Below are 14,006 nucleotides of genomic sequence, written 5' to 3'. Positions count from 1 at the left end.
TATGCGTGTGTTAATATCTATATATAAAATTACAAAGTTTTTTGTTTTTTCAATTTAAAAAACGGCGCATGTAAATTAAGAGTATTGTGAAAAAAAAACAAAAAAAATGGTTAGTTAAATTATTTTTGACAAGCGTGTTTAATAGTATTTTTAATTTGAAAAAAAAAAGTTATATGTGATTAGTAATGGTGTGTGTCAAGATCAAATAAATGTACCATAATATTGTTGCTTTCACTTAAAAAAAAAGCTGACATGTCTTTATGGGGTAGGGACGCTCGTAGTTTATTCTAGAAGCCAAGGGGCCGCTAGCCTGAAAAAGTTTGGGAAGGCCTGCTTTAGACTACATTTGAAGCCTCTCTCTTCATAATGCCTTTGCAAATTATGTCCCCGATAGTATCCCCCTACTTCAAAGTGGCACTGTGCCTTGTTTGGGGTGAAAATTGAATTTAAAGGAAAAAAAAGATTAAAACCGTACATCACATTGTCATGGCCTCCCAAACCTCAAACCACTCTAGAACTACATCAGTTTAATTTTATGCAAAAAGCTATTTCAATGACGAATATATTTAGATTGTTGAATGTCTTGTACTGTGTTGTTACCTTTGAATTGTTTATACTTGTCAAATGTATATTTTCTCTATTGCCAAATATTTATTCTGAATGTTTAATATATTTTTTTTAATACCAATATTATCACTGTTTTTTTTTTTTGTTTTTTTTTTCCGTAGCTGTGATGGTATTCCCTAACCGGGACTCTAGTTCCAGTGCACCTGACCAACTAAGTCTCACTTTGACCTGGGATCGAGTTGATATTGCTCGGAGTCATATCTTTGTTTATGGTCAAGAGTGGCCTGTGAGTATGACTTTTTAATTTTAATTTTTGTTTTCAATATTTTCTTTCTCAGCTTAACATAAATGTAAACCTGTTGTATTGATTTTATTACATACTAGCAGGCCGCCTGGCGTTGCCCGGTCGTAAAATATGCATATTATATTTTAATTAATGCAGATTAATTTTTTATAAACAGAAATACCATAGGTATTAAATGTAATGTTAAATTCCTTTAAAAAAAAAAAAAAAAAAAAAACCTGAAAGAAATGGAGACATGTGCATGCAAGTATTGTTTTTCTAAACAGTTCACTTCTTGTGAGTAAAAAAAAAAAAAAAAAAAAATACTCGAGCTGAGATCGAAACACAAAAAGTTTAGGAATCAAGTACAATAATATGACACGATCTTTAAAAAGTGTTTTCAAACCATCTTATTCTTGACATGATGTGAATGATTTGCATATGCACAGTCATGAAACAGTTAACAAAGAGATAAAAATCTGATGACCCCCCTTCAAGTACTAATTTTTCATTGTTGACCCCTTAGTAACCCTTTTTCTTGTATGAAAACTGATTAAAAAGTTTTATACGTGTCTGAATATCCTATATACAAAATTCCAAGTCTGTAGATTAAAAAATTGTTGAGTATATAAGTTGAGAAGTGTTCTCACACACACATACACACATTCTCACTTAAAACACAAAACATGGTAGCAGGCTGTCTGGCATTGCCCGGTCGTAAGATACGCTTAAATATGATATTTTAATTTATGCAGATTATGTATTTATTATTATAGAGACAATTCTCTACTGATTAAACCTAATATATAGTTGTTATAGGTGTGAGATCAAAACTATATATATATGGAGCAATTTTCATTAAAAAAGAAAAAAAAAATGAACTCTCCTGTCGATTTTGAGGTTCGCATAACAACTAACTTGTCTGAAATTTACACAGTTGATTTGTTTTATAGTGTTGAAAGGTTTGTGTAGAACCATCTACAGCTAATGTCAGTTGGTGCAAGTAGTTGCCACGAACAGTAGACGTCAGGTTTTATATCAGAGTTTTTCCATTTCCTGAATGCATGTTGTAACGAATATTAAGGATGCATCTCTTCTTTTGATTTAAAATTCACCCCCAAAATACAAACGTGAAAATTTCTATATCCCAGCACAATGCATACAGCGCCTAGTATTACTAGATGGCCCACTATCTGGTATTGGTGGGATTCATCATTGCTTTACTTTGGTGATCTAATGAGATTATGCCGACATAAAGAAATTATGTACACACGCACATGGATACACAAGAAAAATATCTGTCCCAGGGTGATGGGTAAAATAATTTCCCCGAGTAGAATTGTTTCGTATCTGTTCTAAAACAAAAAGAAAAATAAGTGATTAAGAAAACTGAAAAAAAAACAACAAAAAGATTTTTTGTTGTTTTGTTTTTGAATACTGTGTTTGTTACTGATATTTGATTGACTCTGATGAGCAGCCAAACAAATTAAAGATATTGTTATGGATTTTGAAATGCACATAAGATGGTAATATATATACTTTATTTCATTATAATATATACCAATCCTTATTTAAGAAGCTCAATGTAATTACAGAGCAATATAATTAATGAATGATAAGTCTATATTCCAAAGTTCATTATGTTGAACATCTTACAATTTTATTCCTTTAATTCGGTTGACATTTACAATTTTTGACAGTATCTGTTTCGTAGCATAAAATCAATCACTTAATTATTATATCAATCAGTAAATCTATTTTGCCCTTAAGTCATCAAAAGAAATAGCAACAATCAATTCATGAAAAGGAGATAAAGTGTGTTTTGACATGATTAAAAATGTGAAACATAAGGTATTTACAGCTTCTTTTCCCATTTTCGTGTTCCACAGATGGGCAGTTCTAGGAAAGAAACTTTGCTCATGGAATTTTCATTTAGGCACTGATAGAGAGTAAGGGGACTTATTGATAGTTGTTGTAGCTAGATGAGTGTTTGTTGTCAATGTTTTGCGGGGGGGGGCATAGATTGAAGCTCAGTCGAGCACCTACCATGAATCGTTTTCAATACATACGAAACAGTGCGCAGATGCAAAAGCATACGAAATGTGAAATAGTGTCACTGTAAGCAAGAAGATTATAAAGGGAGACAGAGATAGCACATTAGAGACGTGGGTGACGTCACAGCCATAACAAGAAGTCATGTGTGGCGAGAGAATGAGGAAATAAATGTCATTGTTACAAAATGTTTTTTTTTTTTTTTTTTTTATAACTTTGTCTCCGTTACAATGTAGACTGCATACAACGTGTGGATCCTGTGTGTAAATGTGTCTAACGTTACACACGTGTGTGTGTTGCAAATGATTAGTGTTGTTTGAATATTTTTTTATCATTCAATATTTCAAACGCCTTGCATTTTTCAAAGGAAAATAATCAAATCCCGCTGTCCCGACCTTGTCACATCTTCTCTCCGTAGAATGAAATAAATGCCCTATATCTACTAGCAGGCCACCTGCCATTACCCGGTCGTAAAATATGCTTAAATATGATATATTGATTTATGCAGGTTTCGTATTATTATATTGGACCCAATATATAGTAATGATTTAAAAAGTTAAAAAAAAAAAAATGACTTGTGTACCACCACCACCGAGAATCGAAGCCAAAACGTTTAGCTTACGATTTATTTTTACCTTTGTTGTTAATTTCTGACCTATGCAGATATGTTTACTGCAAGGTTAAAAATTAAAACATGAGCCGATAACTATTACGGGATGCATGCATATTCGTAATCCTGTCTTTAATTTTTTAAATTTCCACATATTTGCACTAATTTTTCCCGGCTAAAACCCAAATATAAAGTTTTGCATGGGTTCGAATACCCTATATATTAAGTTTCATATCTGTGGACCAAAAACTGACAGGAGTTTGATAGGCAAAATTTTTTAAACAAATATATATATACACATACATAAAGATAAATAGAAACTTTTTACACAAATATTACGCAAGTATAAATCATGTAGAATATCTGCATGAATATAATTACAAGTAATAGTTAACTAAAGATGGTCATCCCATCAGAAAACTGAAAAAAAAAACTAATAAGGAATTAAAATGAATATTTAAAAGAATATGAAAATTAGCTAGATCTTTTGCTAGTGAATGCAATTCTACGACCCATATATAAGAAAGTTAGTTTCTTTTTAAATAAACTGAAAAAAGGTTCGCCCTTTTTCTTCTTGGGCTTCGGGCCAATATCTTTTTTCTGTTATCAAAGTGTAGTATTTGTTCCGGCAGATACACGTATGATCTTCGGGTTGCCCCCCACATATGATCTTTGATGACAATATTGAGCAATCAGTTTTGGTCAATGTAGGAGAAACCCTTCATATCATTCGTCACTATCCAGTTCCCTTTCGAGGGAGATGGTCCCCCTCCCCTCACTCTCCACATCAAAAAAGGCCTTGTGTCTTATTTGCCCAGTAGGGAAGCAAATAAAGAACTAAATAAACAGAAAAAAAGGGTTTTTAATATGAATATCAATACACAAAAAAAAAAAAAAAATTGGAACCTTTTTATGCCGATAAGTGTCAACTTGATTTTACAGTGCACAAGTTACAGGCGAAACGTTTATTTGTACCAAATTTGGTTCTATTGAAGAAAGGATTGTTAATCTTTTTAATCATGCCTCTATTGGGGGTGGGGTGGGGTGGGGGCTCACCCAGTACTTTCACGAATAACAGGATTACAATTTTTTTGTGTTTCAGATTATAAAAAGAAAAATATTCAAGAATGGTATGCAATATCATTGATAAGAAGTGACATAATTTTCGTTACAGTACAGACACCAAATCTCTTTTATAATATGATCCGACCGTTTTCAGATCTGGACAAAAAAATTATCTCGCTACATCTGCGTGCATACACATGTCAATCATGTTAATGTGCTTAGATAGAAAGGTCAGTGCATGGCAAACAATGAGCGCTTTTAATCTTCTTTCCAAAACGAGAACTAGAACATCACTTCGTAGAGCGGATGTAGTCGAAGTTCTTCATCCTTTGCTTATAAAAAAGCAAAATAATGTAAACATTATTTGAAACTAACTCTGCCTACCTGCGTTACCTGGTAATATTGTTTATTTAACATCTTTTTTCTTTTTTTTTTTTAACAATGGAGATTTGGATCTTTTTTTTTTTTCTTTCTTTTGGTTTAAACTATGCACTTTTATATTCCTTCTGTTTTTGTTTTTTAACGTTATTTTTTTTCTTTCTGAACAAAATGTATATATTTTTAGAAATGCATCTAGTGTTTTTTTTTGTGGTTGTTGAGATCGCATCTATATAAATTAGTTCCCACTCGGTCAGAGTATTTTCTGGAAGGAATTAAATCGAATCGCATTTTATTAGCAGAGAAGCGCCTGAGTTTTCCTGTGCGGAAAATGCATTTAAATATGATGTTTTAATTTGTCCAGATTTCATATATATTATTATAGTCGTGTTTTCAAAAGTTAAAAAAAAAAAAAAGAAATATTTGAGTGTCATCAATTAGAACCGAAACTGTAGCATTCAAAGCTGGTGACGTTACCACTGTGCGAACGTGACATGCATATGAACTGATTAAAAATAAACTAAGATAGATATACAAAATGTATAAAGATTTTTTTTTCAATTTTGACCCATTTTTGACCCCTTAAAAAACTATTGATACTGGCTAAAGATTCATAAAAGAACAGTCTGTAAAAAATCCAATCATTTGAGGCCCTTAGCACAGCTCTGCGACTTTTAGTTTCGGAGGAGATAGAGTTTGAAAATATGGAGACAAACAGACATATAGCCTTTTATATATAAGATTTGGATTGTTTTCATCTTGGATGTTATTATGGCAATGATTTTATCAAACTATTTAATCTTTGTTAAACTCTGGAATCTTTATGAAATTTCTAATGGAACTCTTTATTTATTCTATGGGAGTAGCTTGCTCTCAATCAATTAGTCATGACCTGTTAGAAGTCTTAATTCTATTAAGTTCTCCATTACTATTTCCGAGTTGAACAAGATATATCTGAAGAAGGTCGGAGGTTATATCAGCCAAAACATTGTGAGAATACCATGTGAGATGAGAACAGTAGTTTAAGCATCTTTACTTAAAGGCACTTTGTGTGTGTATGTTCCCTATGGTCTCTAATTCTTCGGGGAAAACAATGAAAGTGGTCTTGAATCTTTGTTACTCTCGATGTGCCGATGTGCCGAATATCTACATTCCGCCCCGCCCTGCCTTTCAGTGACGCAGTATACAGACTCCTAAAAATTTGAAATATGTTGATATATCTAATGAAATTTAAACGATGTATATCAGACACTAATTTGAAATTTTCTGAACATTTTCAACTAAGCTAAGTGGTGAAATAAGATGAAAGGGGCAAAGAAAACCAAGAAAGTATTATGTTATGAACATGGTAAAAACGTACTTGGTAATGATTCTCATTCAATCACGAGCAACGTCGGGTTTTCCTGCTAGCATTGTACTGAAGCTGAGTCAATGACCATGTTTCTCTAAGGTTGCTTTTTCCTATATACTTTAACAATACAAAATATATGCTAAAATAAACTTTAGTTCTGGGATTGAGTTATATTTGAAAAAAAATGGCACATCTACACTATCAGAACGAAATTCTGGAGTCAGTTTTCAGATAAAAAACAATCGTTTCTACTGATTTTTTTTTTTTTTTTTTTTTTTTTTTTGTCACTTCTAATAAATTACAATGTTAGCTTCCAAAGTATGCAGTCGAAATTACTTGGATATTACTGAATTATTTAAAAAAAAAAAACAAAAAACAAAAAAAAAACCAACTTTAATCGTGTTTGCAAGTGAAAAATTGTGGCCATCTTGTTTAAATCGAAACGGAAAATTAACTCCTTTTTGAACTCTCCTGTGTCTTACATAAGAAAATACGATCTTTTTTTTTTTTTTTCAAATTCTATTTTCTATTTTCTTTAATAAATAATTTTCTACCTTATCGATTTTCGTAATTTTTGGATATAATCATCTTAAAAATATGAGGAATATGTAGATGCCATTGTTTTCATGTGAAATTCAGTTTTACGATTTCCGAAGTTTCATTCTGATAGTTTAGAACTGCCAAAAACTAATAAAATTGTTCTAATCAGCCGTAACTTATAATTAACTGAACAAGTCTTTCTATCTTTCTCTTACATATGTAGTGATCGTCATTCAATCTTGAGCAACCGTGAGTCTTCCTGCTAGTTATATATATATATATATATATATATATATATATATATATATATATATATATATAAATCTGATCTGTCTGTTTAAATGTATGTTTGTATGTCTGCCTAAAACTTTTGACTAAGATTTGTATCATTTTGAAGCTCAGCCCTTCGGATGACAAATATCGAACAATTGGCTAAAAACATTAATTCCTTCACCCTCAACTGGGCACTTTTCTACAAGGGGGGGGTCGCTTTTTTCGCCAATATTTTCGCAAGTCCTCCCTTCTTTTCGATTGACTAGCCTTAATTTAAACCTTCACCACTTCTGGTTTGATGATGGACGCAACAGCAAAAACATCACTTGTTTTTTTTTTCATGTTCTTTTCCTCCTTTGCATTGCAGGTTTGAGCCTGCCTGCCTACTACCACTTTTTTTTTTTTTTTTTTTTTTTTTTTTGCTCAACACACACTTCCAAACACCCGGGCAACACTGGGCACTCAAGCTGGTATATATATTTATTTGTAAAGTGATGGTTGTGTAGTTCCAACGACAGAAAAAAATGTATATTTAAAAGAGTGTAGCCATCAACAATTGTAGGTTTTTCAGACTTTTATCATTTTTCAATATTTTTTAATAAAAAATGCTAAAAGTCTGAAAAACCTACAACTGTTGATGGCTACACTCTTTTAAACATATATATACTAGCATTTCAGCCCGGCGTTGCTCGGGTGTTTGGATGTTTATGTTGAGCAAAAAAAAAAGTGGTAGTAGGAAGGCAGGCTCGAACCCGTACCGCGAAGGAGGAAAAGAATAGGGAAAAAACCTGATGTGTTTGCTGTTATTACGACCACTACCGAACCGGAAGTGACATGTTTAAATTAAAGCTAGACAATCGAAAGGAGAGGATGACTTTCAAAAATATCGGTGAAAAAAGCGACCCCCCCCCATGTAGAAAAGTGCCTAGTTGAAGGTGAAGATATTTATGTTTTTAGGCAAGTTTTCGATATTTGTCGTCTGAATGGTTGAACTGCAAAACAGTACTGATCTTGGTAAGATCCGTCGCCTCTGTCAAAAGTTTTAGGCAGACATGCATACATACATATATTTATATATTGGTAATTAAACATTTTCGACCCAAACTGATTAAAAAGCTTGCCCTATCTCTGAATACCCTTTATGTAAAATTTCAAATGTTTAGAACAGAAATTGTCTGAGTAATTTGGTAGACTGCAAAGGTCAAATTTTAAAAACTTTGACCCCTTAACATTTATTGTTTTGGGCTCAAATCAAGTTATTAAGTTAGATCCATGTCCAAGGAACCTATATCTAAAATTTCAAATGTTTAGACCCAAAATTGTCGGAGTTTGGTAGAGTTCTCAAAGGTCAAATCGTTGCACTTTGACTCCTTAACAGCCAAATTTCTGGCCGAAACCGATCACATCGATTTTTCCAAATCTCAGTACCCTGTATATCAAATTTCGAGTCTGTAGACTGAAAATTAAGTTATGTCGAAGGAAAATGTACACAGACACACACACACAGGCACGTTCACTTTTATAGATATACTAGCATGGGTGCCCGGCGTTGCCCGGGTATTTGGAGATGTATGACCCCTTAAAATTTGTTTTGGGCTCAAATTAAGTTAAGTTAGATCCATGTCCACTGAACCTATATCTAAAATGTCAAGTGTTTAGACCCAAAATTGTCGGAGGAGTTTGGTAGAGTTCTCAAAGGTCAAATCGTTGAATTTTGAACCCTTAATCGCCAAATTTCTGGCCGAAAACCGATCACATCGATTTTTCCCTGTATATCAAATTTCGAGTCTGTAGATTTAAAATTGACAGTTATTGCGTAGGGAAATGTACAGACACACAGATATACAGACAGAAACTTTCACTTTTATAGATATGTAGATGGATAATATTTCTACTTATATATAAAAAGCACTTTATCAGTGTGAGTTTGTTCCAAAACAGCTGAACCGATTGTTTTGAAATTTCACACTAGTACATTTTATGCATCTGAGAGTGTTATTAAATAGGTTTTATTATCAGAATGTCTCTAACAAAATCAAATTATTTGAACAAATAAAAGGTCTAAAAGAACAATATATACGCTTTCTTTTCTTTTTTTTTTTTTTTTAACGAAGGCTTTTTAAAAAAACGTCTGAAGAAATTTTAATTTGATACCTTCAAGTCTTAACATAAAATTGAATGCATATTTAGAAGTGAACGTTTTTGTTTTGTTTTTGAATAAAGAAAAATCATTATGATGTACGTACTTGTCACGAAAGGAAGATGTCATATTCCAAAAATCATGTGGGTTTGGTTTGTAACTTTTTAATTTGGCTAGGAAACGAAAATGCTTAGCTGTCAAAGATCAACTAAATAAAAATTTGTCTTTAGAGACCTACTGATCCTGTCGCTCCGTCAGTGCAACTTTTAACCCTTATTCTTGAGTGACCTCTGGATTTTGATAAGTGTTGACCTTCCATGTAATTACCCCTTTTTTTTTTTCAATTATACAGATAGACAGATCATACATATTGTATAGATATCTATTTTTTATACAAAAAATATTGGATTATGGTGAACATCATTTTGATCGATTTGTGGCAATTCAATTTTGTGTGGTGCCTATATGTATTGGACACACAAGGAATGCAGTGGAAGTACCAGTAGGTTGAGAGAGAGGACATTCACTTTGCACGAAACATGTGTAAGACAATGGTTGGTTGGTTGGTTGTTTTTGTTTTACGGCATATCAACCTTTTTCAGGTTATTTAATGCCAAATCTAGTTATTTTGAGGAACGATTTTTAATGGAGTATATTTTTTGTTTAAAGTCAGATTCTATTTAACCCATAGTTGGAACCCTAACAGGTACTACCACTCCGGGTCAGAGTGAACCTGGGAGCAATGGTAATTAAAGGGTGGCTCCACACTCCCTAAGGCCCGCAAGGTGGGGCCTCACCATAGGATATAGTTTTAGGCCATATCCAGGACCGTAAGACAATGGAAATAAATGAAGTCAGATGCAGAAAAAATAAATACATGGCAAAGTTGAGGTTAGTCCGAAATTTTGTTATCTTAGCTTATTCAGATAGGTAGAAGAGTAACTTATCGTGCCTTTGGGAATATTTATTTGCTGTATATTTTCTCTTTTTTTTGACCACAAGTAAAGTGTATTGTCACTTAGACGTAAGGGGTTACTATTTAGGATTTAACAAGGGACTGTAGGAAGTTAAGCAGTAAGATGTCTGTTCACATTACATTTAAATTTCTGCAGGTTAATACAGTCAGGGAAATGGAGAGAGAATTCGAAAGTTTAGCAGTCTGAGGGAAGAAACAATTATAATAGAAGACTTTCCAACATTTACGGCTGTTGTTTTACAAGTACTTCCACGGAATGTGTTCTGATGAACTTGTGATAGCAAGAGTCAGGAGTGGATGGGATAAGTTCAAAGAACTTTTGCCATTACTAATCAGCAGAGCTTTATGACTGTTGATTTAGGGGGAAAAAGCTATCAAGCATGTGTACGTAGTGCGATGATTCATGTGAGTGAAACGTGGTTGCTGAGGGCTGAAGACCTGCGTTGCATGAATAGAAATGATGTGATAATGATACATTGGATGTGTAACACAAGCCTTAAAGATAGTTTCAGATGTAGAACAGTTGAGGTAGCAGAACTAGTCCACAAAGGAAGGCCAAAAAAAAAAAAAAAGACATGGGGGGGAAAAGTGATAAGTATACATTTTGGAAGAAGAGGGCCAAATAAAGACCTAGTCAGAAATAAGTTAGCTTGGAAGATGATTTCTATAAGTCATTCAACACACACCAGAATGTAAAATGGATGTTGCTGTTGTTATTGTTGCTGTTGTTATTGTTGCTGTTGTTATTGTTGCTGTTGTTATTGTTGTTGTCGTTATTGTTGTTGTCGTTATTGTTGTTGTCGTTATTGTTGTTGTCGTTATTGTTGTTGTCGTTATTGTTGTTGTCGTTATTGTTGTTGTCGTTATTGTTGTTGTCGTTATTGTTGTTGTCGTTATTGTTGTTGTCGTTATTGTTGTTGTCGTTGTTATTGTTGCTGTTGTTAATATTGTTGTTATTATTGTTGCTGTTGTTAATATTGTTGTCATTGCTGTTGTCGTTATTATTGTTGTCACTGTTGTTATTATTATTGTTGCTGTGGTTGTCATTATTACTGCTATTGTGGTTGTTGTTGTCATTATTATTATTGTTGCTGTTATTATTGTTGTTGTCGTCACCGACTTTGAAGAATGTATGATTCAATACATTATTGGATTGACCCATCAGCATCATCACTATCATAATCACCGTGGTCACCACCATCATCATGATGATGATCATCATAATTGTTGTTATTCTTTACCATCTTTCATAACTTTTGTGGAGTGCGTATGTAAATTTGCTGAGTCATCCTAACCCACTCCCTCCAAATCATGTGTCATGTGAACCACTTGACTATCGGTTTTGTCTTTAGCTAAGAATCTCCAAGCCTCTTTTGGAAATCTTCCAGCAAGGAGCAGCAATAGATTTATTAATTGGAGGAAGAACGATAACTGAACTTGTTCATATTTAACGTACTAACAAGGTTATCCGGTGTTGCCCGGTTGGGTGGGAGAGGAGGAGATAGCACTGCATATGATAGTATGACAAGAACTAAGAAATAACTTTTAAGCACAAAAGGAGAGATTCTGCAGTCTTTGCTCCCTTTAAAAAATAAACCAAACATAACTCGGCAAACCCCCCTCCAAATTTTTATTTCTTTTTTAAAAAACGTTGTTCACTCTAAATAAGGTATATTGTCACTGGGATGTAAGGGCTACTGCGATAAGGAGCTAGATTTATAGCTTCCTAAGTAAAGAGTTGTATAGCAAGATGTTCGTTCGCATTACATTTGAAATTTCTGTATATTGTTGCAGTTGGGGAAACGGAGCAAGAGGTTAATTTCAAAAGCACGCGGTCCGAGAAAAGAATCTAAAAAAAAGACCATCTACTAGTTGGCGAGTTGTGTACAAATCTCAAGAGCGATAAGAGCCTTTTATTATGTCCGAAAGTGACACAATGTTCAACAAACGAGATCGGAGATGCGCCGCTGTACAACTCATGTTCTCTACCGATCCAAGTTATGACAACAGGACCATTGCCAACACCTTCAAAATGCAAATACAGACGGTTCAATGCTTGAAGGCACAGCTCAAAGTTTCTGGCCACGGTTATGTTCTTTGATGTGGTTTCAAGTGAGGGCCACATCATGCCACCTCACATCTTCGAAGTCAGCTTGAAAGTCAACACCAAAGTGTACCTGGTTGTGCTTAAGAGTGTGGTGATCCTCTGGTGCAATCATGTGGCTGCTGGCATATCCTGGGTGTGGCAACAGGACTTGCCGCTGATCCACAAGTTCAAGGAGACCAAGGCTTGGCTTCAGAAGGAGTGCTATGACTGATCCCCCCCTTCCTTTCCTGACCTGAACTCACTGGACTACTTCGTTTGGTCATGCGTTGAGAACATCACCAACATGACCTCCCAGAACACCAAAGTCAGCCTGATCACTGCCATCTGCTGAGTATTCGCCAAACTCCTACCGATGCTTGTGGAAAAGGCATGCTCCCAGTTCTGGACCCATATTGAGGCAGTGATTGAATAGATGTCAGCTATACTACATAATCAAGTAACCTGAATTTTTTTCAATAAAAGTTTTAAAATAAAGCTGTAGTTTTTAAAAATTTTTTTTTTATCTTTATCGTTCCAGCCTGTAGAAACTGATCTTATTCAAATAAGAATAGAACTCTTTCCTCTCATTCATGTCTTAATATACTTTGATGTAATAGAAAGAAAAAAGACAGTAAATCATAATTAATTTTGACCTAAATAAAGTGTTCTTTTTAAAATAAGTAAATAAATGCCCCATTAAAAAAATTTTTACTATGTATTATGTAGTAATTTTGTACAAATCTTTCCCTATATATACGTATAAAAGGCACTTTGCGTTTGTGAGATTTTTTTTTTATGGACTCCGAAACAGCTGGGCAGATTTTTTTTTGAAATTTCACACAAATGTACTTTGTGTCTGGAAGTGTTCTTATATAGGTTCTGTATCAGAATGACCCTGATAAGTATCAAAAATTGATAATCGAAAAAACCTAATTGAAGAAGGGACATTCCGATTTTAATTAAAGTTAACACCTTTATACAGTCTAACATCACAAGTGCATTTGAAAAGTTTTATCACCACACGAGCAAAAGGGCCGAGCATATAAAATCAATAGATTCTTTGATAAGACGGGCGCATTTGGAATTAATGTTTGTTTAGAGCACAATTGAACTATGATACTTGAACTTTTGCATTTTTAACTTTAATTCAAGCCATCATATAAAAATATTTTTATGAAATCAACAGCAGGTTGTCTATAGTGCAATGTAGACTCCGATGTATTATGAACTAAATCACTGCGGGAATGCATGTGAAACTTCATCCTGGTTCACAGTGGTGGATTCCTGATTAGAAAAGGTAATCCATCGATTTGATTGAAAAATGGGCGATTTTATCGATTTCGATTAAAATAAAAGTATAGGAAGTGTAAAGCTGGTTTGATAACTCCTCCTTTGTTCGATATGAGGTAGGTTCTTTCCACTGTCTGACCTGTGCCGTGCGTTGCTTGATTTGTGTAAGTTAATAGACATTCTTATGTATGTGGCGTGTTTGCTCAGTTGGTAGAGTGCTCGACGATCATGCAAGAGGCTTGGGTTTCAAATCCTGAGCTTGGATGTGTTTAACTGATGAGCCCAAATGAGGGCGAAACTTAAGTCTTGGACTTTCGGTTTGTTGGCTTTCTTGGCTCTTGTGGGCTGTGACGTTGGTTTGGCTGTGAAAAATAATTTTATATATGTGTGCGTGT

The 14,006-nt window shown here is 33.9% G+C and overlaps 1 protein-coding gene across 3 annotated transcripts in view; it reads left to right on the top strand.

Annotated features, from left to right (window-relative positions):
- The window catches only part of LOC145297722 (transient receptor potential cation channel subfamily M member 3-like), a 790,615-nt gene that overhangs the window by 576,813 nt on the left and 199,796 nt on the right, over positions 1 to 14,006 (top strand). For all 3 annotated transcript variants that reach the window (XM_080143937.1, XM_080143936.1, XM_080143938.1), the window contains one exon: positions 729 to 853. In XM_080143937.1, the coding sequence (XP_080000063.1) occupies positions 729 to 853 (125 nt within the window). The remainder of the gene's footprint in view (positions 1 to 728; positions 854 to 14,006) is intronic.

This window comes from Euprymna scolopes, chromosome 18 (assembly GCF_053919585.1).
Source record: "Euprymna scolopes isolate OS-2025 chromosome 18, ASM5391958v1, whole genome shotgun sequence".
NCBI classification, from domain to species: domain Eukaryota; kingdom Metazoa; phylum Mollusca; class Cephalopoda; order Sepiida; family Sepiolidae; genus Euprymna; species Euprymna scolopes.
This window is presented reverse-complemented; position numbering and strand designations above follow the sequence as displayed.